This window comes from Amblyomma americanum, chromosome 3, assembly GCF_052857255.1.
Source record: "Amblyomma americanum isolate KBUSLIRL-KWMA chromosome 3, ASM5285725v1, whole genome shotgun sequence".
Lineage (NCBI taxonomy): Eukaryota > Metazoa > Arthropoda > Arachnida > Ixodida > Ixodidae > Amblyomma > Amblyomma americanum.
This window is the reverse complement of record NC_135499.1, coordinates 47755668-47783576: the sequence shown is the minus strand read 5'-3', so window position 1 is coordinate 47783576 and position 27909 is coordinate 47755668. Positions and strand designations below refer to the sequence as shown.

General features: G+C 46.0%; 1 protein-coding gene and 1 pseudogene across 1 annotated transcript in view; one reads left to right on the top strand and one right to left on the bottom strand.

The window, feature by feature from the left end:
* The window catches only part of LOC144123709 (uncharacterized), a 29613-nt gene extending 12995 nt beyond the window's left edge, over positions 1-16618 (top strand). Inside the window, exons 2-4 of the mRNA XM_077656487.1 lie at positions 13063-13367; positions 13463-13469; positions 16445-16618. Of these exons, the coding sequence (XP_077512613.1) occupies positions 13063-13367; positions 13463-13469; positions 16445-16618 (486 nt within the window). The remainder of the gene's footprint in view (positions 1-13062; positions 13368-13462; positions 13470-16444) is intronic.
* Positions 2672-5967, bottom strand: LOC144126336 (uncharacterized; annotated as a pseudogene).
* Positions 16619-27909: the final 11291 nt, after the last annotated feature.

Below are 27909 nucleotides of genomic sequence, written 5' to 3'. Positions count from 1 at the left end.
ATCTTTTGAGCGCGACTTACACTAGGCTAATAATAATTATAATTGGTTTTTGGGGAAAGGAAATGGCGCAGTATGTCTCATATATCGTTAGACACCTGAACTGCGCCGTAAGGGAAGGAATAAAGGAGAGAGTGAAAGAAGACAAGAAGGAAGATGTGCCGTAATGGAGGGCTCCGGAATAATTTAGACCGCCTGGGGATCTTTATACATCTTTAAAAAATACCCCCTCTGCGCGGCGCCATGTTAGCATTTTGGCGCAGCCTGACGTCAGAAGGAAGAATGAGCGCCATTTTGAGCTGTGACAACAAATTTACTCCTGCTGCCGTGCCATGCTTCGCTTGTGCAACCAAAGTTCCTGTGACCTCTCAGCATCCCTGATTTTTTCCGTCTGTTTTTGTTGCTGTGTTGTCCACTTCCTTTGCCCTGCGCGGAGAAACATATCGCAACTAGGTGATCTCTAATAACGCGATCGTGATGGGCACCGAGAACGGAGGCCGCGGTGCCTGTGCTTCGTCGACTGCTTCGAGTTCGTCGCGACATGTGCTGATCGGTGGTGAGTGTTTTTACTGCGTACTCATTCCTTTGTGGGCAGCAGTGTTTGTGTGCAGCCACGCTTCATCAAGTTGCGAAGCTGCGTATGTTCTGGAGCAAGTTTACCCAATGTGCGCATTCAGTAACGTCCGAAAATATTCCTGTGCCGTCTCCTGCCAAGTTGGTGGTTGTAGGTTCATCATGTATTAAGAATGCGTATAACGGCGACACATTTATAGCTGTTGTTTAGTGTAGCCACTCTTCGGTTTGAGGAAGTGAACGTGCTGGCAGACATTCTATGGGCACAACTAACCAGGTAATGAGTGAATAGTTGCGCTCTTGGATGATGTGTCTTAAAAGTAACATGGTATTAGTCGCCAAGGAGGGGACCCGCTAGCGATCTTAGGGAGGCTAACCGTTTGGGGTGAGACTATTATTTTAAGGGGTTTAACGTTCCAATGGGACATCGGCTATGAGGGATACCATAGTGGAAGGTTTCAGATATTTTTGATCATCTGGGGCTCATTAACATGCGCTGACATCACGCAGCACCTTGCGTCTGGCCCCCATGGAAATGTGACCGCTGCGTCCGGACCCGAACCCGTGTCCTCGTGATTAGCAGTCAAGCGTCCTAACCAGTGAGCCCCCGCGCAGGGGAGCCGATTCAAGACACCGAGAAGATGGGCACCCGCTTTCGCATCACCTGTGAACGCCGCGGCGGCAAGAAAGCGCACGCTTTTGCTTGCACTTATTCTCGCTAGTGCTGGAATATCGAGCGTAATTTAATGGAGGCTTACTCTTGAGTAAAAAAACGCAATCGTCGCTGTCACACCCGTGCATTCATGTCAGCGAAATAAGAGCTTGATTACACGTACCCGCGTTTTTTGCATGCCGTACGGCTGGAGAAGCGAAAGTGGGTGCGTGGTGTTATTGCTTTGCCTGACTGAAAAGCGTTCCTTGAAAAATGGCTTTGAATGGAAGTTTCTCCGCCGCTAAGTTTGCTAGTAGCTAGTAATGGCTGCAGCGAGAATGCTTTGTTTACTGGCACATTGCTTCATTTAACAGCATAGTCGGATAAAGTGTAAGGTACTGCACTGGGCATTTAATCACTAATAATGTCTAGGAGGCAACGTAGGCTAGCTGCATGCATTTTTTTATTCATTAAGTGTGTCAAAATGCATAGTGAGAAATTTGCAGTGGTTATGTAGAAAAGAATGTCTGCCCACAACATGGGCACAGTTTAGAGATGATGGTCTTATAACGTTTGATATAGATTATGATTACAATGGTTTGTTGAAATTGTCTCCTTGAGACAGCTGATTTGCATTGCTTAGTAAAAAGCAGTTTTCTGAATGATGTCTACTGTTTCCACTTGTTTTGTGTGTACATTGTTTAATGGCTACTGTGCTATTTGGGAAATATTTGCAAATAAAATAAGTGCATATTGCATTGCTGGCACAATGTAATTACCGACCGAACAAACTCATTTTAACGAGTGAGTACCATAAGAAGGCCTTTTATTGCAAATGCACCGATTTAGTTCCACATTTATTGTGCATTCATAAACTGGAAAACTATGTATGTGAAACACCTCAAGTGCAAATACCTTGAAGTCCAGTCAGCTGTGAGAAGTGTTGACATTGACTGCAAGCAATACCAATCTATAAAGTGCTGATGAGAATTAAAGCCACGTGCATGTGTGCAGTGTTCCCACATCTGCTTTGCCAGTTCTTTGCTTCATATGCACATTGATGTTTAGAATGACCTCTTTTTTAAGGTATTAGTGATACGTTTTGAGCACGTGTAAGGACCTGTTTTTTAAATGCCAGCCACGTCATTGCTTTGGAATGAGGTCCCTTCCAAGTTTTAGCTTGGAAGGCTACTGCAACATGGCTCCAGTCATATGGAACGACTACTTTATTTTGTTCACTTTCCACAGTAGGGAGGCTGACCAAGCGCACTCTTGTACTTGGCACAAATGTATTCAGTTATGGCTTCTCTCCTGGTAGCGATTAAAGGGCCTTTGAGATTGCAAAGCCCTGCACTAACAAGAATCATTTGACTTATCGTCTTCTTGGGCAGGGCCTGTTTAAATATTCTGTAGGTTTTAATCCTGTTTATTGCGCGCTCCACTTGAATACGCACGGAAGCTATCCGTCTCGTCCTGGTGACTTCCTCTTCACTGAGTTGAGATTTCCCTGCAAAATGACATATCCATGAGGCAATCCAGTCATTCATTATCGCATGTTTACGCGATACCCTTACCTTTTGTGAAGGCAGGCACGTTTAGCTTCACTCCTTGGATTATCATGCTTCTTGTCAGGGTGCAGCCTCTGTCAGCCATGACTTCATCACCTGGGCCGAGATGGTCCTCCAGCTTGCAGTCTTGTGTGATATATTTGTCCGATTCACGTCCTCTATAAGCTAGAGACACATACATTATGTAGCCATTTGGTGCTATGGCATTAAGAAACTCACAGTGTTGTGCGCCTTGTAGCTATTGTAGGTTTGAGCCCTTGGCATCAGTTTTATGGCCGCTGCAGGTTTATCTCGGAGCAGCCGACAATACACGTGGTTGTGTCGTATCCGTTGTCAATGAATGACTTGGGCATGCTGTTTCGTATGATTGATCGTGGTAGCCAAATTACGACTTTTTTCATAATGGTGCACAGCTCCGACAGGACATGCCTGAAAATGTTGCAGGCACTCCCTACAGATATTGGAAATATTCTAGCCAAGTGCCCATAGAGAAGGCCAAGGCGCAGTCGTATGAGAGTGAGCAGCAGCTGATCTTCATAGGAGAGCACAGTGAAGACCTTCCTCGATTCTACTTTCACTGCTGCGACGAAGTTTCGGAAGGGTCTTTTAGCCAGCCCCGTATAAAAGACACAGTCTTCTCCTAACGTTGCTGCAGATAGCTGCTGCTTTTTTGTCCATGTGCCAAGTCCAGGCTGGCAATAACTATGCTCATTTTTCTGGTCCTCCCACTGAGTTGAAGTAGTTTTCACTTCAACAGAATGTTCCTGCATTGAAAGAAAGTTGCAAGAGTTACTTGCGCACCAAATAACGAAACAAGGCACCAATACAGTGGTTAAAGTCTCGTGATTATCGAAAACTACACCTGCATGCTTGCCACAAATAGTCCTGAAATACTTTCCATCTCCATATCACAAAGCCAGCTAGGCATAACTTCAAGCACGAAAGTCATCAGCATGCCACGACTGCTGGAACCCTTTTACCTCCTCCCTACTGGTGATAAGAAACTCATTGGCCATAAACAAATTTCTTCTTATTGCAAAGAAAAAGCAACAGTAAGTTGCCAGGTCAGTATGTCGGTGCAGATGGTAAACCTAAGCAGAGCTGCATTCCCTGACTGCAGCTTGTGTGCTGCACATTTTTTTGAAGTGGTGGCTCACCTGTCAACTTTTGAGTTTTTTCTGAGCCCTAAGTAACACCTTAGAGGATGAACGAGAGCAGTACACATTTTAAATGCATTCCAGTAATAAAACGGCTTCTGCATTTCAAGAAATTAGCGCCTTGAATTCTTCTGCTGCGCAGCAGCTATTTGTGGCCACATGGACTTCTATCAGCATGAACATTTGTTTGCTTTCACGGTGAACTCAACCCGCAGCAACCATAAAAATTTGACAATAGAACATTCCTTAAGTTTCCCTACGCGTTCCAAAGGTTCTCTTCACAAAATTGGTGGAAAACTTGTTTCTGCTGAGGTGTAAACAACTGTGGCACACTTTGGGGACTGGCATTTCACATAATCAGAACATGATAGAGGATTGCGGAAAAAGTTATCACTGAAAAGCCTATGATATGATCTCCAGCGATTCTTTTAGTCTTATGAGTTTCAAAATTCATTGCCTCTACATCACGCCACATTTAGCGCACTAAAAGGTCATCTCCGTGAACAAAGGTCATCCTGATTTTATTTCTTAAACCATTTAAACTGCTTGGCTTAAATATCACGTGGCAACCACCCTTTCATAGGTTTACATTTGGATTATTTTCTTATCTTGTATATAAATTTTAATTATGAAATGGAACTCTTAATCTCTAAATTTCTTTGTGACCACACTGCACCTGTCGTGGTGAGGTGCCAGTGCCTTACATTAGACTTCACTGCTGTATGTTATTAGCGCGGATATACTTCGACATGCTCAGCTCTCTAGCACCGGCAAAACGTACTGGTGCTGTCAATTTGTATTTTGTTAATGATACATATTTTTGGATGTCACAGCTTGTGCATTATGAATGCAACCATTTCCCGTTAGCTTTGATGAAAACTTTGTGCCATGGACGGCACATATGCATGTTGCCACTTACCATGGCAGTTGCTGCTTCATCTGGGATCACCATATCGGCCATTTCTTGGGCTGCCTGAATAATAAAAAAACAATGTGCATCGATTATTGCTGGCAGTATGATACTTATCCTAGAGTGCATGCTTGTCATATTGCGTGTTGCCATCACTTTTATCTTCAAGTCACTGACTAGTTCTCACAGGCTGAGGCATCAATCATCAGCATCTCAAAGAGACGCACTATTATTGGATTTCGGAGAGAGCGCGCTCTGGGTGCAACCGTCTGCCCTTATCCGTGACATAAACACTCAAAGAATCGCACACAGCTGGAGGCAGGCGGGCACTTACCACGGCAGGTGTCGCTTCATCTTCCGTCATCTCCTCAGCCGTTTCAGCAGCTGCCTGCATTATGGAAAAATATTGTGCATTCAGGGTGAGCATTAGTGTGATGTAGAGTACCACCCAGTATGCTTTCTGATATGCAAGATGATCTTGGAGCTTTTTCCCCAAACATTTGAAAACCTGTATGCGAAGAGAACTTATCTGCCTAGCTGCAAATCATAACATTTTAAGCCGTGACCTTAAAAGTGTTATCTAGTAAACATAGACACAAGCATGCAAAGAATGTCTACTACAGTCAAGTCAGTGCGAAAGCACCCTTTTTTTCCTTGTAGGAGATTACGAGGAGTGGGCAGTGTCGCGGGACGGAGAGCTCACGAAGGACGAACCGACAACGAACAATTTTGCTCGGGATTTGTACCCATCGGATTAGTGCTTACGCACTAAAAGTCCTTGTTACCTCCATATCAGAGTGCTTCGACATAAATTGAAGCACAAGTGCTTCATATGTCACGGCATGTGCATTCCGAGTGCTGCCAACTAAAACGACAGATTGCAGATGATAGGGGTGCACTTGCCATAGTAGGTATTACTTGGTCTGGAATCGCCTCCTCGTCCATGTCAGGCACTACCTGCATTGAAGAAAAATGCGTGTCAATTGTTGATCATAGTACTCAGCACATTCGCTTGTTAGAACTTATGTAGAACTTAGTGCTAACACAGGCCCCTATTAAAGCACTTACCACAGCAGTTGCCACTTCATCTGATTTCGGCTCCTCGACCATGTCACCCGCTGCCTGTATCAATTGATATTAAAGCACAGTTACCAATGTGTGGTTTTAATTTATTTATAAAATCAAAAATGTGTTGCAGCATGCATATTTATCACCGCTAGCTTCCATTATGCAAGTCAAATCCATTTTCCGGTCCAGAATTCAACCATAGACCAAATGCAAGTCATTTCTTAAGTGTTTCACTACACATTGACTACTTTTTATCTAATATGTACTAAGAAAGGTTACAGATGGGTATTAGCAGTTTAGTGCATCATAGTGTTGGGACCCAATGCCTGATTCAGCGCCAGCAGAAAAGAGTTACAGCACTTGAGATTTTTATACCTATTTTGTTGGTAAGAGCATCGCGTTGTGATGACCAGTGGCCTTTGGTCAAAATTATGTTCATAATGTTGCTATCTAGCACCAGCTCAACCATTTATGCAGTTTTGTGGTGAAACTGGCCTTTACACCTAACCTAGATGTCAAGGCACAGTCAGTCAGGCAACCCACATTTTACTCTAGATGCGTTGAAAGCTGAAATTTGTCCACCGAAGGCACTGTTTGGTGGATGAACAGGGCCGAATAAAATACCTATACACTAAGGTGTACAAGTTACATGCATACATACAAGGCAGCAAAAATAAAAATTAAAGGGTATTCATCTAATGCTGTGTGTGCACTTATCCCGAAACACCTCTGCCTATGAGGCAGTGACATATTGGTATGTGGTGCGATGATGCATTAACTCGGCCATCGTGCAGTTATGAAGTGAAACTAGCCCTTGCTCCAAACTACACAATGGTGTTGTATTTGAAAGTTTCCATTCTGAGCAAAATCAGTATTTATTAGCAGTTCAGATATGCCTACATGAATATGAACTTCTCTCGCAGCTTGTATCATGTAACCAAGAAAAAGCATTTAATGACGCTGCCTTTTGGCACCTTAGGTGTTAGATGCTGACTGCGGAAGGAAACATTAGCGCGACCATGTCCTGCCTTAATGAATATGCTGATGCAAGCTGTACTATTGGGGAGAAAAATTTGTGGGACGTGAGTTTTTGGAATGAATGAACGATATTGAATGGTGTTAAAGGCCTAAATTCACCTTCCCTTGGTACCAATATCGGGTGACTGGGTAGCGAGGAGGAGCTGCAATAAACGTTTGTTTTTCCAAAAATTCTCATCCCAAAAACTTTTGTCCCCACAGTACAGATGGTTCCTACTTGATATGCTCGAGAAAATGTTTATAAGAGCTTTCATTCGCATTACTTTGCACCTAACAGCGATTCCAAACATCTTACAAGGGCATGATTTAATGACCTAGGAGAGCGTAGCAGCGAGCAATCAATGATGCCATGACATGCACACAAACGTGCTCCCAAATGTGAAAGTTTTGGACATTAAGTCGTATGCAAGGCTTTCACTTACCAAGCAAGCCTCATAATCATCGAGTGGTGTTTCAGTATCCTTGTCATCAGAGATGGACTGCACAAAAATAACAATTTGACCATTTAGTGCTTTCCTCGTAACCTTTGACAACATTTACTGTATACGTCAAATCAGCCACATTCACCATGAATACAGAGGCATCATTAAAATCGCCAATTTCACCTTAGATGAATAACTATGTGTCATTGCAGCTGAAGGAAACAACTTGTCTGAAAGACAACTATGCATAGTTACCTTTCGGCATGAAAGGTAACTATGCCGAAACATAATACCATCACACTCTAGTATGCAAATTATGCACCCAAGTACAGGAGAGGAAGAGAAAAATTTTCAGGGCATTCACTCAATGCTGCACGGGCACTTATCAAGGAACTGTTCTGTTCATGAGGTAAGGGCCTTTTAATGGTACTTGTTTGGTATGTAACAGTGCAAAGAAAAACGGCAGAGTAATTACCTTACCGACTAGGAGGCTTGTCTGCATTGTAATTTTTTTATTAGCAAAACAATTATATCAAAATTCCAAACTGGTTACGCTGAGCGCCAAAATATTTGATATGACTCGACAGACACTTAAGTGAATCAGGGATCGAATTTGATCTCGCTTTTCTTCACCTCAAAAATACATTCAGACACCAACGGATGTCCAAATGCGTACCAGAGCACGTGACTGGAGCGCTTTGGAAAAAGTATGAAGAATGTACTGCGCTCTACCTGCTTAGATCGCCCTGGGCTGTATCACAAATGCTTACAAAAAGGCGGGGCGAGCACCGGAGAGAATTATTCTCCGAAGCACATGAAAAAGTAAAGTAACGTGCGTCTGGTTTCGCCGATTCGCGATGTTGCCTAACTGCGCAAGCTCGAACACCTGAACGAGCATGTCATCGTCTCTTTTGATTATTTCATTATGCCTGCGGACTTCGTCTGGTCATTGCACCGTAAGAATCAGAAGATAATAAACTTACCTAATCTGGACACGCTTGCGCGCCAACGTCCGTTATCTGTCCAGAATCGCTGCACAACCCCGTCCCGGCGCCAGCCGATCTCCACATCTACAAAGAGGCACGAGCTGTCACACTTCCGAAAGGCGCGTGAAATATGGGCGTGAAACATCACAGTGTACCTTCTTCGGTTGCGGTGTGTACGTCTGTCTGACTAGGCGGCGTCGTCCAACAACCACCTGAAAGAAGATGCTGTTAAATTGTCGTAGCAGAAGCGTGTGCGCTCATCTGGGTCGTGAGTGAAAGACGACGGAAACTTATTTTCTTCTCGTAGCCCATATCCAGCATGGGGACAGCGTTTTCGCCCATTTTCTTTCCTCCGACGAAGTGTCGCGAGCACACACGGGAGGGTTCTGTCGCGTTAAAGTTCTTCCTGTTGACGGCTGCCTCCACTGCTGCCGCAGTTCAGGCGACGCGGGGAAACGATGCAAAGTAAACATATCGCATCGACACTCCTCTCGCGGAACGCTGTGCTGTGGGCACGCGATGACGCCTAGAATGTTTCTTTTGCGCTGGTTGTAAGTGCAGGCGTAAACAGCGCAGTTCCGGGCAGATGATTTTCGATTAGAGTACGACATAGTAGAAGCACGCCGCTTCGAAAAGCACAGACAGGGCCAATGAACTGCGGGGCGAGTCTGCGATGTCACAGCTCGGAGAGAGGTGGCAACTGTGGTAGGATACTCTCAACACCAGGGATGCCAGCGCAGGCGCGCTGGTTCAAGGATAGGCCGTGAAAAGGTCTATAGGGCAGGTGAAGTTGTTTTAGAATTTGACGAATTTATCACCCAGCACATGACGGAGCAAGACCTCTATCCGCACAGCATGGTGGGCTTCCATCCCCACCTGTCGGCCCAGGACGCCATGCTCCAGCTGAAACAGGATATTTTGACCCCTCATACCGGGCCACACAAAAGCTGTCCTCGCCTTGGATCTCTACAAGGCCTTTGATAGCCTAGACCATAAAGCGATCATGGCTGCGCTCTCCCCTTTGAACATAGGTGAACGTATGTACACCTATATTCAGGCATCGCTTACTATCCGCACGGCCGAAATTAACTTTGGTCCCCACACATCACATCCATACACCCTTAGTGGGGTTGGCACCCCCCAGGGATCTGTCCTCTCCCCTTTCCTCTTTATTGTCACACTCATCCCCCTTGCCCGCAAACTGCAAACTATCCGCCCCTTTCGGCATATATTCTATGCTGATGATATCATTCTATGGACCACCCATGGCAGTGATGGAGACATAGAGAATACTCTGCAGTCGGCAGCTATGCTCACCCAAACATATGCGCGGAGTATCGGACTCTCATGCTCTCCGGAGAAGTCGGAGCTTCTCATACTCCGCCCCACAACCCGAAACTGCCCCACAGCCACCATAACCCTGAAACTGGAAAACCGGTACATCCCGGAGGTACACACTCCCCGGGTACTGGGCCTCCACATCCATACCTACGGGAAAAATACTCTCACCATCCAGAAACTCAAGCAGACGGTGGCGTTGATATCCCACCTAATCCGCACAGTTTCTGGACACCACCGGGGCATGAAGGAGCATGACCTATGTCGTCTCATTCATGCCTTCGTCCTGAGCCGCTTTCTCTTCACGCTCTCCTACCTGAAACTCCAGGCCACAGAAATCTCCACCCTGGATGCCATGATCCGAACAGCATTTAAGACAGCACTACACCTACCCCTAAATACCTCAACCGAAAAACTGCTCCAGCTAGGCCTACACAACACGATAAGTGAGCTTATCGAGGCCCACCGACAGGCACAATACATACGTCTCGCGAGAACCGCCACCGGCAGGCACATCCTACACACCCTTGGCATCAGGATACCAGTCACGGATTCCACACAGCTCCCGGTCCCCCACCACATTCACCGCGAACTACTTATTAAACCTCTCCCTAAAAACATGCACCCCACCTACCACAAACCCCGCCGCAGAGCTCGCGCACGGGCGCTCCACAAAAACTATGGCATGAAACAGGATGCCGTTTGGGTGGATGCCGCATGCACAGGCGAGGATGCGGTTGTAGCCATCACGAACCCCTCCCTACAACCGATTGCTACCCTTCACATATCCCCCACTGCCACTTCGGAGGAGGCTGAAGAGGCCGCTATTGCCCTAGCCATCACGCGCACGCCAGGCCCGGTATATACTATCGGACTCTAAAACTGGCATACTAAATTTCGCCCGTGGGAGAGTTCACGTCCCTGCATTTCGCATATTGAGCTCCCTCGCCGCACACCCGCCCCGCCACATGGAGCTCATATGGGTACCTGCCAACTCAGGGAATCCCGGAAACGAGGCTGTCAATGCTTTAGCCCGAGGTTCTCTCAACCGGGCACCGGCAGCCTCCGATCTGGGGTTCTCACGGGAGCGCATGCATTCCTTCAGTGAACTGACGCAGGCCTGCAAAGCCGAGCGTCGGCTGTATCCCCCACCCCATCCATCCCTCGACAATTATCATCAGACACTTTGGAGGCGGCTCCAAACACGCACCTTAGCCTCCCCTTATATACGCTCGCGCTATCACCAAGTCCACACAAACCCCTCCTGTACCCTCTGCCACCACCCCAAAGCCACTCTTGATCATATCCTTTTCTTCTGCCCGGCGGATACTCCCTCGCGGGGTCTGGAGCACCTTACCTCTTGGGAGGCTTGGGAGACCCTACTGCGCTCCGAGGACCCGGCCAAGCAAGCCATCGCCACAGGCCGGGCTGCCAGCGTTATGAGCCTCCAGGACATGAACGTTTGAGTGCAGTGGGGCCGTGCGGGGGCCCAAGGACCTGCGCGTCCTAAACTCCCCTGTATGTAATAAAGTTTCCGCCACCACCTCACGAGTTTAAAAGGGTGCAATGTGTTCATCTTGTAGGCAAAGCATGCGATGTATTTTTGTGCTAGCATTTGAAATGGTGAAATAATCGCAAAATAAAGCCACATAGACGGTCAGGCTTCTCTACAGTGCGCAGCGCCGGGCAGAGGTCGCAACGAGGACGTCACGTAGGACGGCGCTGCGTTTCTAGCTAAGGAACTGTTGTTTTAAGGAAGTAAACTGACGCCGCCGAATGTGAAGCCCACGAAACATTGTTTGGCGGAGTTAAAAAACGCCCGACAGCTCGGTGGCGAAGGCAGCCGACGTCTTAACTTTCGGCAACATTGACGTCATCATGAGTTTCTCCTACGCAGTGAGGAGGAACCTGACTATCACTGCAGTTTTAATCGGCGATTACGTCACTATTTTAAATGCCAGCTCCAAACTACTTGGCATGTTTTACCTAGAAGCTTCATGGGTTTGATTTCTTAAAGAACCTTAAATTCTTAAAAAACCATTTCACCTTCCCTTTGACGTGCACTGACATCGCACAGCACATGGGCGCCTTAGCATTTTTCCTCCATAAAAACGCTACACTAGGCTACTAGTCGAGGATTTCGCGCTGCACGCGAGAGGAAAATTGTGCGCATGCTCCGTTACGATGTATATGGGAGAGGCCTGATGTGCGCATGCGCAGTTACCAAGGCAACTGGGCAGGAGGATTCGCGGTACACGTGAGAGGAAAATTGTGCGCATGCTCCGTTACCATGGTATATGGGAGAGACATGTTGTGCGCGCGCGCCGTTACCATGGCAACTGGGCAGGAGGAGTGGGTGCGCCGCGCGCTTCGTCGCCGCCGTCGCCGCTCCTTCCAGAGTCCTTCTTTATCCCTTCCCTTATGGCTCGGTTCAGGTGTCCGCCGATATGCGAGACAGATACTGCGCCATTTCCTTTCCCCAAAAGCCCATTTGGCCATACTGCCGCGTTACGCAACGTCGGTCTCCTCGGCAAGCATCGCATGGATCACACCTTCCGTTCAGCTGAACGCATCAAAGTGCACCGGCGTATTATAATAATAATAGTTGTTTTTTAGGGAAAAGAAATGGCACAGTATCTGTCTCATATTTCGGCGGACACCTGAACCGTGCCGTAAGAGAGGAGATAAAGGGGGGAGAGAAAGAAGAGAGGAAGACAGAGGTGTTGTAGTGGAGGGCTCCAGAATAATTTTGACCACCTTTAACGTGCTCTGACATCGCACAGCACGCAGGCACCTTAGCGTTTCCCCTCCATCGAAACGCAGCCTCCGCGGTCGGGTACGAACCGGGGTACTCCGGATACTGGAACGGAAGCATTGACCTTTCGTATCTTAGAAAAAGCAACCAGTCTAAATACTGTGTAGGTAGCATTGAGACAACTGCGTGTTACTTTACCAATCATCGGCAGTGTTTATCTCTGTCAAAAGAATTCAGTAAATAAACAATGTGTCTCACCAATACTTCTTCAATGCTTAACATTTTATTCACAACAACAAACTCGTAGAACTCGTAGAAAAAATTTCTAGCGTAGAACTACAGCTCCGTCTACATATATTCTGGCACCACTGCCAATTTGTCAGTTCTGCTTATTTTCGCTGTCTCGAAGGAAATATACTTGATAGAGAAACGGATCTCCTCTGCGCCGTGTTACGCGTTCCGTGTGATCTGTCAGCCAGTGGGTACTCTCTAAGCGTACCCTGCAAGAAACTTTTCACTCATCTTCTATACCGGCTTTACCTAAGAGCCTCTAATGAGACAGTATGACTGAGATTAAGGAACGGTGTTATTGGATCAGGGATTCCTTATCAAGGCTTTTACACATGGCTCGTTTCCTGCTGTTTCCGGCATCGTCCCTGGTTTCATGCGGCCCTTGGACTTCATGGGGGATGCCGTGCGGAAGCTGCTCCTCACTGTGCACCTGTACGGCTGCATCGACCCCCTGGCGACGAAGGCCCTGCACGAGACGCGCCAGCGGACCGAATGCGACCGCTTCCTTGGGTTCGTGGTTGCGCACTACGGGATGCACAAGCTCCTCCGCTACTCGTCGCCCTCGCTCAGGGAAGAGATCGTCCAGTACGTGAGGATGCTCAGGAATGGGGTGTGTTATAAGCGTCCAAGCAACGCGAAAAGATCGTCATCATTACCAGCGTGACTACGCTCACAGCATTCTACGTTACCCTCTCGGTGACGTCTAGTTACCCCGTGAGGCGCTACCTGCCGGCCATCTTATTCTTCTAAACCTCATAATATTAACCGTCCAGTGACTGTCTGGCGCCTCTTGCTGTTTTACTTCTACTAGATATCGCGCAATTTTTGTAAAAAAGATATTCTGCTCAAATTACATATAAAAACTAGCTTCTACTAACAGCCGGTTGACTTTGAAGACATCAACGTTGCGATATGGGGCGGGACCTATCGGTGCTTTAACCAAAGACGTGCCGTGAATGCGCTCTCTATTCATAAGGGAACAAGAATTTTAACATCCGAATCTAAGCTATGGAAAGAGATCTAAAAATTTGGCTGCCGTCACTTGCGATACAATTCTGGTACCGTGTTGTGAAATTAAAAAGGCAAGCTGAGATGACTCCTGCGCACGAAAAACGGAAACTTCTTTCGTCCAATATCGCTCAGAAAAATCTCGCGCTCAGCGTGGAAGCATCACTTGCTTACAATTAAGTCGCGACGACTTTCAATGGCAACATGCTGCAATTGATTAATATGTATCATTTAGAAACAAACGCAAACAAAGAGATTTGAAATCAGGCGCCTGCCTATGTAACATAGTCAATACTACTGTGGAGACTTACCGAAAGGGTTCAATCTAAACTGAGGATATCTCAACCAGCGATGGAAACAAATACCTATAGTGTTAAAGTTGGGAGATCGGAAGAGGCCACAGTGGATCAGGGCAAAAACGCCTCATAATGATATACTTGTCAAATACAGTGGGAATAAATGGGCTTTTGCATGACATGTCATGAATGCGAAAACAAGACAGGAGACTGTCGTTAAGAACAACGGAGTGGATTCGAAGAAAGGGCAAGTGTAGAAGGTGGCGCCAGAGAGTTAGGTGGGCGAATGAGATTAAGAAATTTGCGGGGATACGGTGGCTACGGCTGTCGCAGAACAAGGTAATCTGGGGAGATGTGGTAGAGGCCTTTGTCTTGTTGTGGGCGTAGTTGAATTGATGATGGTGATGATCAACCAACAACTTTCTTAAGGCGATTCACCTTTTTTTTTCTGGTGGCGGCCAGTATGTGTAGTAGCACGCGCAAAAAATACTTCTTGCCGTTAACATTTCTGTAAACTACTGCGAGCTAGTAATTTGTGTTCATTCTCCACAAAGAACATGAAAATGAGGTGGTCTAAATAGAGATGGCAAGTTACTCTGTATTCAGTGAGAAATGAAGTAGATAGAGTTTAGACAGAACCGATAAAATACAAACTTATCCGCATGCGCGCGCAGAAACTGGGCATTTTATTTTCTTTTGTTTCGCAATAAAACACTAATTCTGACGTAACCGCACTCCTATTGCTCTGAACCAGAAAAAAATTCAATTTAAACGCCTTGCTATCTTGAGGCGTGTAAAGAGGTGTTCTCAAGGGCCCTTTCTTACCTAACTTTTAGAACAAACATTTCTCCACCATGTCGCTGTATAACTTAGTACTACAGGCGAAAACACACAAAGAAAACGAGAGAAGGGGTAGCATCGGGGTTCTTAGCCAAAGTTTCAATAGGAAGGCTTATTTTAATCCAGGAAAAGTGTTCATCGCTGGAGTAGATTAAACGGGACATTCACTGGGAGGACGAAGGGCTGGTGTGGTCCAGGCCATGTGTTGTGGAAGGGTGTTAGGATTAGGACCCGAACATGAAAGTGTTATTCAGGAAAGAAGGTTTCTCGAAAGGATTAACTGGTGTACCTTCAAATCACTCATAAATAAATACCAAATAAATCTGGGATCTGGGAAGGGTAGATAGATAGCGAACGTGGGCTAGTTTCACCTCTCTCCTACCTAGCTCCTGGTATCCTCCTCAATTGCTTTTCCTGGCGTCCTCCTCCATGCAAATTAACATCAGACGATACACGATATGCCAAAGATCATCTCGGCTCTTTAAGTCTCTCATTAATACATCAAACCGCCTGGCCAATGTAGTTTTCGCCGCAAGAAAAGGGAACTTCATGCAGAATCCCCGTCATGCAATCGGTGAACCATCCTCTGTGGGCTATCCTCCACCCAGTCTTCGAACTGCCGCCCTCACGCTCCAGCTTTTTGTACGCATTATACACAGTTCATTGCTTGCGATAAAGACTGCTTGCGCTCACTTCTCGCTCCCGCCTTTTAAAGCGAAGGCAGTGCCAGTGTCAAAACGTCAGCGTCTGTCTGTAGCCACAGGAAATGAAGCGTCGACCCTCTAGCAAACTTCTCACAGCACCTGCCAAGCTATGGAGCAGCCCTCTCCCTCTCGTCGCTCCCCGCCCCTCAAGAGGTACAATCTGTGATTTCCAGCATTTCATGCGTTGCTAACTAGTTTACAGATCATTGACAATTAGTTAACCTTCAAGTGTAACCGTGACTGATAAGAACGCATAGAACGACCGTGATAATCATCATCAGCAGCAGCCTGACTACACCCACTGCAGAGCAAAGGCCTCTCATGTCTCTTCAATTAGCCCTGTGCTTTGCCAGCACCGCCCACCCTATGCCTGCAAACTTCTTTATCTCATCCGCCCAAATATATTTGTGCCGCCCCCTGCTACGTTTCTCTTCCCTTGAAATCCAATCCGTTACCCTTAAGGACCAGCGGTTTTCTTGCCTTCGCATTACATGCTCTGCGCAAGCCAATTTCTTTTTCTTGATTTCTGCTAGGATGTCTTGAACCCGCTTTTGATACCGTAATAAATATTGTGTCAAGTATCTGATGTGCTTCGTCCAGGTCATTCATACACACAACACAAAGAACACAAGTGACATATAGCACTTTAATCAGATAGAAATTTGATACATAACAAAGCAAAACAGTGATAAACAATGCAATATGAAGACAAACCAAGAAAAATTAAGAATAATGACAAAAAAGGGCCAAATTGTGAATTGTGCTTGCGCGGATATTTCGCATATTGTCTACCTAAGCAAATGGACCGTCATTTATTTTTTTCTCCGGAACGGAGTACAAGGGATTCAGGGCGCAGGCCCCTCCGAAGCCTCTTGCTGATTTGTTTGAGTCCCTGGCCGCCGCCGTGTACCTGGACTCGGACCAGAACCTGGCAAAAGTGTACCGCTTCCTCTTCCCAGTGCTGCGGCGGCAGATCGACACTGAGTTGAATCACATCGCCTCCATCGCCGAGTAGTCGACCGGGACCAGCCACAGCGACGCTTCCAGCGAGTGAAAATAAATTGTTAGGAAGCTCTTCTGAAAATTACTGGTGTTCTTGCATCCTGAATTAATAATGATTAGTTTGGGGGAAAAAGAAATGGCGAAGTACCTGTCTGATATATCGTTGGACACCTGAACCACGCTTTAAAGGAAGGAATAAAGGAGAGAGCGTTCTGAATTAGCCTCCATTTTTTTCAACATTTCACCTATTTCACCCGCCGCAGAAGCTCACTGGTTAATGCGCTCTTTTACTGAGGCGAAGTACCCGGGTTAAAGCCCGACCGCGGCGGCCGCGTTTAGATGGATGCGAAACTCAAAAAACACCCGCGTGCCCTGCGATGTCAGTGCAAGCTAATGATGCCCAGGTGGTCTAAACTTTTCCGGAGGCCTTCACAATGCACCTCTTTCTTCCTTTCTTCTTTCAATTCCTCCTTTATTCTTGCCCTTAAGGCGACCGCCTAGATGAGTGAGGAAGTTACTGCGTCAGTTCCTTCCTCCAAGAACCAATTTTCATTATTCCTCTTTTCAAAAGAGGGAACCGTTGAAGCCTAACCGGGTTCAAGGATTTTTTCTTATCGGTCGTGAGTATCACCTGTTCAAGTTTTCATGCCAACCTCACCCCGGATGGCCACATGCATGTGTTGGGCTTACATATTTGAAGGGCTCATAATACAGCTAACGATACATGTTTAAAATGCATTTAAAATATAAAACATCAAGAAAGAAAAGGATAATTTCTACCTTGCAACTTTTCGGAAACTGAATCGTAGTTCATACATTCTGACCAATTCTTTTCCGGCTGTGTCTACGGCTAAGACTCCTAATCCTGAAAGATAAGATAGGCTGGCAGTTTTAGAATCCTCTCCGAGTTTTCTTTGGCGCTTCTGGATGTATAAAAGCTTTTTGACCGTCCCACATGTCCATTTTTGCGTCATCTTAAAGCACTGGAGCAAATCACGATAAGGATTTACAGCCCCGTAGGCCTTATTGGAATAGAGTTTCGAGAAATACAAATATTTCTCCACTTTCTCTTTATGCTATTGAACTCCAATGGATTGCTCCATTCGCTCTGTTGCTGTTTCTAATCGCTGCAACTGGGATGCTTTCCGATTCCGTCCTATGCCTTAGAGGAAATTGGCCTAATATTGCAGATGGCTGCTTTCACTGTGGATGTTTATTGGACAGGCCATTGCCATTATATTACCAATGGTGAGCCGGTGAGTTGCGCCCTGCTGCCTATCCAAAACTGAAGATTCCCTGCAAGCTTTAGAGGTTTCTTTGGACCAAATGAGCTCTATTGCATCCTACTTACCCTGTATAAGTTACCAGAAATTTTGCAGGAAAAACGAAGTTCTAATTAGACGTATTTCTGGCCTTCTTGAACTTCGTCGGCTGAACAAGGTTTTCAAGGCAGACTGACGCGAACAGAACATTCTTTCAATCTCAGTTTGCATAAATTATTGAATCCTCTCACGTGCTGGCAACGGCAGTCTGACAGTCACGAGTACACCTCAAAGCGAATACAAGATAAACTCTTTATTGGGCTGACTCGCACCCCCAAAGACCTATTTGAATCGGCGCCGGTGAGAGCCCAAAGCATGGTCAACGCTTGCGAGAGAGAATTCCTACAGTTACTGGCAGCGCTTAATCCAAAGCTGGCAAGGTAGCTTAGAGATAAGGAACCAAAAGCAACTACAGCAGTTTGGAAAATTCTGAAAGCACTTGCCTGTGGCAGCGATCCATCGGGATTAATCTGGTCGCATCTCGCGTCGCAAACAAAATTATGTCGCTGACTGCCGGATTTGAGCTTGAACAAATAAATTGCTCGAATACTGGCTGCAATATTAATGGGGGTGCTCTGCACAGCAATCAGAACGCGACGGGCTGCAGTTGTAGTTAGTGAGTTTTGAGTTTATTGGCGCAAGGACGACTAAGGCCAGATGGCGCGCCAAAGCCGTGTTTCTTTAAATCTAGTTTTAGAGTAAAAATGATGCATTTATGAAACGCTGCGTGCCACAAACAATTAAAAGAGTCTAAAAACTCATTGGAAATGGCTGGAACAAAATCAGAAGCTCTAAATACCATTACTTTAAATGTGGTGTAATCATGGCGGTAATAATAGATTTTAAAGGAGGCTGAATACAGGGCACTGCCAATGGCAAGAGGGCGAGGAGTTGCCTCCCACCGTGCGTGACAACGGTGCCTCCTTGTCTGTCACAGGGCATCCTTTAGATGATCTGATCTGAAAAAACTATAAAAATTTAAAAATTCCCGAACTGATTAAAAATTCCACAACTTTGCCGGATGGTATCATAGGCTCATCACCTGGCAGAAGAAATGAATGGAATTGTGCGTTATATTGGTAAAGATTTGCAGAATGAGTATGACTACGCGCTTCCTACAATGGACAGGCTAAAAGGATGTGAATGATTGAAAGCGGGCAGCTGCAGTGCTGGCATGAGTAAATAATTGTATGTTAAGTGTGTGTGTCCGATTCGTAGTCTTGAATGTACGACTTCATAAAATCTGCTTTTATGTTGACATTCCTTCCATTTTTTTATGTTTTGCTTTATGACGTGCAATTTATTTTGTTCATGGTTACATAAAACCTGCCATTTAGATTCCAGCGCTCGCTTAAATTTTGTTTATAGTCCTGGCAGGGAATCTTCATTTTGTAGACGCCGCTCCTGGTTGCATTTCCTGCCACGGAGTCGGCGAGCTCGTTTTCCGGAATCCCAACATGGCTTGGAACCCGACAAAAATGTGCCTTCCACCCGCGTTTTGCAAGCTGTTGAAGTTGATTCGGAATATAGAGTAAAAGAGGGTATTTTGATATTTGTTTCGAGCTAATTGCATTCATGGCACTTCTGGAGTCTGTGTATATTACTGCGTTTTTATTGTGTCGATTACTTATGTTATCCACTGCTGTTAATATTTCATATATTTCCGCAGTGTGCAAGCTTGCTTTTGGGTTAATTACAATGGCATGGTCGGTTGAACCCTTTTGCTCGGCATCTGCGCTAACGCGGTCACATGTTTTTGAGCGTTCTGTGTATAGAGCTCTAAATTCGCTATATTTTTTTTCAGTTTCAAAAAATCGCTTTTTATAAATGCCACTGGTGAAGCTTTCTTTTTCGTACTTGGCCAACGCAAAATTGCATTGCACGGACATTTCAGTCCAGCGCGAGACGTGATTTTCGTACGGGAACAGATGCTCCACAGAAACATTGCGTTCACATTATTCGGCGGTCTGGATTATCCTGATTGCTATCGTTGGTATGTATTTTGTCTTATTTCGGAAGAGAGCCGCTGACATGTATTTTCCATAATAGGTTTGCAGGAGTGTTCCAATAATGAAAGATCTTTTGTCCGTATTTCTGTGTTTACAACATTCTTCGCGATTGCAAGGATGGTTCGTGAAATTCCACACATAAGCTTTGTATAGGTGACCTTCGGTATGCGTTTAAGGCAATCCTTAGACAGGATCGATGGACGGGGTCTAGAGCTTTCAATGTGGATGGCCGGCTGAACAATAACCAACACACCCATAGTCCATCTTCGAGCAAACCAGTGATCGCTGTTGGTGGAGTAAGCAAAACCTGTCAGCAGCCCATGTCTTGTGGGACAGAACTTTCAGGATATTTTTTGCTTTCTGAGTGCGGAGCTTCACCTGTTTGATGTGTGGTCCGAATGTTAGTTTCGAATCAAAAATCAAACCAAGGAACTTTTGTTCGGTTTTTACGGTTATGGTTTTTTCATTGAGATGCAGAGATGGATGTGGAGTCAGGCTTCATTTGCGTGAGAAGCAGACTGAAGCCGTTTTCTCTGGAGGGAACTTAAATCAGTAAAGCAGCTGAATGGGCTAGTTGGTTTTGCATCTTAGTGAAAAACGGCGCACAAGCAAACACAGACAGAAAGAAAGGGACAAGTCCCCTTCTTTCTGTCTGTGTTTGCTTGTGCGCTGTTTTTCACTAAGAACCTAAATCCATTTGCATCCGCCCATTTTCAGAGGTAATTGACAGTTGTTTGTATTTGTCGTTCGCAGATAGCCAAGTTGGATGATGTAAAACTGATTTGCAGTCATCAACCGACAACGAGTACTGCACACTAGGCGGGAGATCAAAAAATACCGACAGACAGTATTGGCCATTTGCGTGGGCCTCCCGGATGTGTGTTTCAAGGCGCACTAATAGGTCTACCTTAGATCGGTGACGTCAGAAACCGCACTGGAATCAATCTATTTGCTCGTTCATTTCTAAAATGTACACTAGCCTCGCATTGACGCGACGTTTCCACAAACAGCTTGTAAGAGTTATCGGACGATAGCTTTCCGCAAGGCATAGGTCTTTTTCCGCCTTAAGTATAGGGATGACTATTGCAGTTTTGCATTCATTATGCAGTTCACCTTCGCTCCAAATACGGTAAAAAAGGACAGCAATGATTCAAGTGAAGAAGGAGAGAGATGTTGCAGCATGCCGTAATGAATTCTATCTGAACCAACCGCAGTGGTCTTGCAGTTTGCTAACACGAGTTCGGGTTCATACGTTGGGAACAAGCAGTTGTACTCTTCGCTTGCACTTGAGTGTAGAAGCCTCTTTTTTGGCGTGTTCGTTAAGTTTCAATAACGTTTCTGCATATCTTGCAGAACTCGATACGTTATAGAAATGTTCTTTCAAGATATCTGCCTATTCTTTAAGGGATGTACTCTCGGCATCACTTCTATTAGAAGAGGGGTCGTAAAACCCCTGTTTTCACCTTCTATCTTGCATATTTTTTTCCACACTAGTTCATCTGATGTACGTACGACCGTTTACTCCAGAAACGAACTTTTTTCATGACCCGTCCTATGCTTTCCGCCGTACATTACACCCTTTCGCTTGCTTTTTTTAAGTGCTATGAGATTTGTGATGGTTGCATATCGTTTGAAGATCTGCCATGCCTTCCTCTGTGCTTTCCTCATTTGACGGCACTCTTCATTCCATCACGGGTTTGGACATTGCGGAAGATTTCCGTTAGAACGGATGATTGATCTTGAAGCTGCATCAATAATTATCTTTGTGATCGCCGTATTTTCTTCATCTATGGATAGATGTGCGATACCTTCGTGTGTTATTGTGGGATATTCTATAAATACATCCCAGTTGGGCTGTCCCAGCTTCAACCGAGGAAGCCCACAAACGGCGTTGGGCACGGAGTTGTGGCTTAAAAGAGGATATGAAAATGATCGCTGCCAAAAGGGTGTTGTATCAGATTCCACGAATAATCCAGGGATAATCCGTGCGATGCAAGCGATAGGCCTACTGAAAAGTAAGTTCTGTTTGCGGTGCTAAAGTACGCCGCGCCACCGTTGTTGAAGGTGATACTGTTTGTTGCGTCTAGTAGCTGTTCGATTATTTTCTCATGCATATTTGTCTGAACGCCGCCTCACTGTGGGTTGTGAGCATTCATGTCTCCAAGGAATAGAAAAGGTTTTGGTAACTGATTAGCTAAGTCTATGAGGTTATTTGCTGAAAAACAAATATTTGGTGGAAGATAAAGAGAAACCAGAGTAGTCAGACATTTCAGTTGAAACCTTAATGCGACAGCTGCTAAAGGAGTGTTAAGGTTTAACTGCTTGACTATTACACCGGAGTTCGCGAAAATAGCAACACCATCCCTAGCGTTGCCAAAGCGATCCTTTCGAAAAAGTGCATAGTGTGAATAAATTTTAGTGCGTGTTGTTTTACAGTGCTGTTTTAACACAAAATAAGTGTGGTCGGTGTTTCTCTAATATTATGCAGATATCGTCACAGTTATGTCTTATGCCACGGCAGTTCGACTGCATCAATGAAACAGCCATATTTATTTTTGAGAGGGTGTAGTCGCAGGGTAAGTACCTTTTGTCCGTAAACTTCTGAAACTGAGTCGATTAAAAAATTGCGTTTAACATTGACATCATTTCTGCAGCACCTCTTCAAAATAGTCTCTCTTGCAGGCTATACACAGCTTCCAACGCGTCCTGAGATCTTGGAAAGAGTTGAAAAACGCTTTTTTTGTCATTTGGCTTGGCGTCTTGAATGGCCTCCACGCTTCCTATTCAGTGAGCCTTTAGGGCTCTCTTAACAGGAGGAGACAGAAAAACCTCGCATGGAGAGAGGTCGGGCGAGTATGGTGGATAGAGAAGGACAGTAATGCTGTGCTTGGCGAGAAGTTTTGTCACGCTGAGAGCAGTGTGCAGCCTTGCGTTTTCATGGGAAGGCTCCATTGTCCAGATGCCAATAAGTCAGGGCGATGGCGTCAAAGTGCATCACGCATGTGTTCGAGCACGCGAATTTAAAACTCTTGATTCACCGTCAGCCCTTGTGTAATAACTGGTGGTGTATTACACCTCCGACATAGAAGAAAAAAACTATAAGCATCGGCTTTGTCTTGGGCTTCTGCCGCCGCACCTTTCTCAACGCCGGTGAGCTTGTGGAGTGCCATTCGGCGCTCTGCCTCTTTGTTTGAGAATCGTACCTAAAACACTGTGTTTCGTCTTCAGCAATGATGCTGTCGACGAATGCAGCATCCTTCTCTGCCTCGGAGAGCAAATCAGCGATAATGCCCGCGTGCCCTTCCGGTCCAGCGTGAGGAAGTGCGGCAGAAGTCTGGCATTCAGCTCTCGTTTCCCCAAGTTCTCACGCAAAATTTGGTGGCATGTTCTCTTACTAATTTCAAGAGCATCTGATAGCATGCGGACTGTAGTGGTGCCGTCTTGCTGTACGATTGCCTTGATCCTAGCCACGTTGTTTTCACTCCGTCAGGTTGAAGGGCACCCCTGCCTTGTGCCGTCTTCCACCACCGTTCTCCTCGAAACGAACTTCTTCACGACCGAAAGCTTCACACAGAATTTTGTTCACACGCTGTTCGAGGTGGACGTCCATCTCTCTACATTCACTCACAGTAGAATACGCAAACGACTAGTCACAACGTATTTTTCTACGTGTAGTGCCATCTAACGGCTGCCACAGCAATTAAAATGAATAGCTCAGGTTCACCCGAAAAAATGGCGCTATATATACGCACCAACATTTCTTTTGGGGAATCATGTCTAGAGAAGAAAGTAATCAGTAAATATACGGAGAAAAGGTTAAATCAAGAGGAACACAATTCGTACTTACAAACTACGCCTTATGGACTATGCCACGTTCTCACCTGGAGCTGTGATACCGATTTTTTTAGGTCCTTCTGCGGAAAAGATGCCGGCAGGGTTACAGAGACCTCCATGTCCTCCACGCAGGAGCTGGAGACTAGTTTGGTGCTGTGATGGCGTCAAAAAATTCGGCGCATACTTGAAAAAAAACGGCGCTGCGCGTAAGCAATCGCGCATGCGCGCGGTAAAGTAAACCAAAAAAAAAGCGGGGAAGAACCCCCTCAGAGCGCGTAAACAGTGCGTGGGCTTTTCACTCATCTCTCCTGCGGGGCGCAAAAGTAAACATAGACAAGCGCAGCCTCGATTTTTCTAGATTGTCGGAGGACTTTCTGCTCGTTGTCGACGGAAATGGGGTAACCTTGTCCGCGCTGAGGTGATGCCCTCTCTCCTTCGCACCGGCCCCGATGACTTAGCGTGCCGGGAATGACCTAGATTTTTTCTGTACGGTGATTTCCGTGCTCGAACAATGGGGTCGCGCGCCCGGTGCGAGAAGGAGAAGGAGTTTGTGCAGTTGAAGCTGCGTGTATGTGCGCGCCTGCCTTGGCGCGAAGAACAAACAGACGCAGTCTCCGCCTATAAATGAGGTGCTGCAACCGCTGTCTGTTAGCCCGAGCCGCCGTTCAAGCTTCCGAGAAGCGCGCCCGCTCAACTCCCGGGAGAACACGACTCGGAATAGCGAGGCAACGTGCGCCAACCTACGGGACGGCCCCGTCGAGCTCCTCAGGTCGTCGGAGTGTCGCAGTGCCCGGTGAACAAATTGTGGTTGGTTATTTGTCTGTCTCTGTGTTAGTGCACTTTAGGTGGAAAGATTTTGTTGAATTGTGTCTCTCTCTATTGTTACTTTGCACGAGTTGCATTCTATTTGTAAATCACTCTGTATGTGTTCGTACGAGTGATTGTGCAATCCTCTGTATCGTCTCTTAAGCTGTATAAACTGTTTTGTTTTGTGAACGTTTGGCTCCGACCCATTCTCTGGCTTGCGAACGGCGAAAGCTGGGCGCCAAACGACCAACCCCCTTGTCACTTGGTAGCTGGTCTCTGGCTGAGCTTGCCACGGTCAGTCGAGGGCATCTCCTTAGTGACCGAGACCGCTACCCCCACACGCTCTGAGGGTGTCTGGGAGCGCACGCAGAAGTGCGCGAAGTGGTGACAGATGGCTCGTGGCCTTCGCGTGATATTTTTTTGACGCAGCAGCTGCATCAATCTCCACTCCAAGAGCAGGGTCTGTTGGAACACCCTTTGGCTGTTTTGTGAGGTGGGGGGACAGGTCGAATTTAGCGTCACTGTACTAGGTGCCAGTCACCGAGGAGGTCCCTGCCGATGACGTTGAGGAATGGCCTCGATCGGAGATCACATGATCTTCTCGAGAAATCTTCAGGCCTGTGAATTGTGCCACATCCTTTTTTGTACGGATATGGGACGTTGATGTCGACAACAGGTCCAGCAGCTCGACCTGTGTGCCAACTGAAACTGAAAGCGGCTGCGGTCCCCGCTTCTCTGCTTCAGCAAAACTGCCCTTCTCTTGGAAGGGGAATCTTTTCCTAGCCTCTGGGTAAGGTGTGCGCTCTTTTGTCTTCAAGCTAGTTATTTCTTTTTCTCTCTTCTAGATAGGGAATGACTGTGGGTACGCGCCATGTGCGCCAGTGCAGTTGATACATTTCGGCGTGCGCTCGCATTTCTCTTCGGTGTGTTCGTCTTCGCCACAGATGACGCATGTATTCTTGCTTCTGCATGACACAGAGCCCATGTCCAAAACGCTGGCATTTGAAACAACGCCTTGGGTTTGGTACATACGGGCGCACCTTGCACTGCATGTATGCTTCATGAATAGAGTCTGGCAGAGTAGTGGTATTAAATCTGAGGGCAATATGTTTTGGTTGTCTTTCTGCATTATTCTTTCTGATTGTGATCCGGAGGGCGGAAATTACGCCTTGCTCGGCAGGTTCTTCTTCATTATCTCTATAAGTACTCTGTAAAAGATCGTGTTCCGAAAGCACTCCCTTCGTACAGTTAAGGGTGCGGTGACGTGTGACCTGCACGACCAGTTCACCAAGCTTTTTCATTGTTAGCAGTCTGATGCTTTGGTCTTTAGTCTCGATTTGTAAGAGATCTGTTTTTTGCTTCTTCGCTTTAAATTCTTTTCCAGCACAGTTTCAAGTCTTCTTTGCAATTGCCAAATCTGATAAATCAGTTACAGGGTCGTCGGGTATGCAGTGCAAAACAAAAAACTTTCGAAAGCTTTCCGTTGACTTTTTCGGCACACGTTCGACGTCGCTCCGGTCCTTTCCAGGGGTCGATCAGACCGAAGGTTTTGTTAGCCATAAGATATGTTATTCGGCAACCGCGCTGATCACCCACCATGGAGCCCAACATGAAAATGCGTTAGACGCTCTAACCATACGCGGCCACTATAACTCCATGCATAAGGGTCAGGGTAGACCAGTACACACAGGGTTAATCCTCGCTGCCTGGAAAATATGAAAATAAGAAAGAAGTGAGATGACAGGATAGGGAGGAGAGAGAGGATAGGAAAGAAAAGTTTGGAGAGTGGGGCAGCAAATGGCAACTGGCTGATTTCTCCCGGGCGGGTCAATTCGGGGGTACTGTCTGTGGGAAGCGGGGGACAAAGTGGAGCGTTGTTTCTGCCTTTAAGGTCCAAACTCTCGGCGTCTGTTCAGCCACCAGGATTCTCTTTTCTTCAGACATGGTGTTAGGCGCGCACAGACTAAGCGTGGGTGCTGCGGTACATGGTGGCGCACTACACACCAAAATCCCCCTGGCATGGATGCCCCGGCAGAGGGTCTGAATTTGTCTTTTCCTTTCAACGGCGCTCGAATCGGAAGCTTTCCACATTGTTCTCAATATATTTGCCACGATTTCTGCTTTATTCTTGTTTTGTTCTGTTTGCAATGTGTACTGGTAAATTCTCATGTAAGGAAAGCTTTTAACACATTCAGGTTTATTATGTGTTGCTGCGCAATTTACCGCTGTGGGAACTGTTTATATGTGTGCTATAGCTTGTTCATTTTACGCGATCTGATGCAGTTTCGTTATTTTCATCGTTTCGATATCGAGTTAAAACCGCAATATTTATGTAAAGTGCACCCGATTTCACTTGATCAAAAATGCCATAAAAATTAGAAAAGGAGCTCCAATTGTACATTCTAGACCATAAGCAGAGAACTTCGGTAGGTAATCACAAACAGATTCTTTCGTAGGTCGCAAAATTTGGTATTGCCACGGTACCAATGAATCCAGTGGCGCCATACTGCGGCCGAACTGTTTTAGATGGGACTTGCCGTGCCTTGCGCACTCTAGGGGCTAGGGGTTTTTATCTTCTTCCTCGCTCGAGCTCCTCGCTGTCTTGCACGCCCAGCACGTTTAATTAAAACCTGGTTTGAGTGCTCCGACCATTTATCAGTGACAGTATTGAGGTTCCCAGTAAAACAGAACTGGTCCACGGCACCCCAACGCAGCAAAATTTCTTCAAGCTCAATAAGAAACCATTAAAGGCTGGAGGAACGCATTCGATAAAGAGACAACAGATGCGAAGAAAATTACCCTTTAGAGATTTGAGCTTTAGAGACGGCATGCTCGAAGATTCATCAGCCAGTGAAACACAGTTGTCATAGACAAAAACAACAATACCGTCACCACGACGCTCGTTGTGTGTAGCAGAATGGGCAGAAAACCCCTGCAAGGTAAGCGAATCAAGGCAAGCATAAGAAACATTGATTTCAGTTACTAAAAAACGCCAACATAGCCAGCTAAACATCAAATGCTAACGCTCACAACCGGAAAACAATGATCTCAGTTGTATTGAAATTCCTTTTTTAATGAAATAAAATCGGGTATTTCGTAAAACGAAATGGGCATAGCGGTTAAACAATGTTTTTTAGGTCTGCTTGTTTACAGATTCAAACAAGAGACGCTGTTTCGCTCTTTTTCGCGAATATCATCCCTCCCTCCACCCAACAAAACTGATAACCCTCCGCCTTTATATCCGTCCTTGTTTTCCAAAAGAAGTCACGGTTAGGCGTCGTCAATTTGTCAGTGAAAAAGTTGTTAGGAAAGGAATCATCTTGACAGAGCTG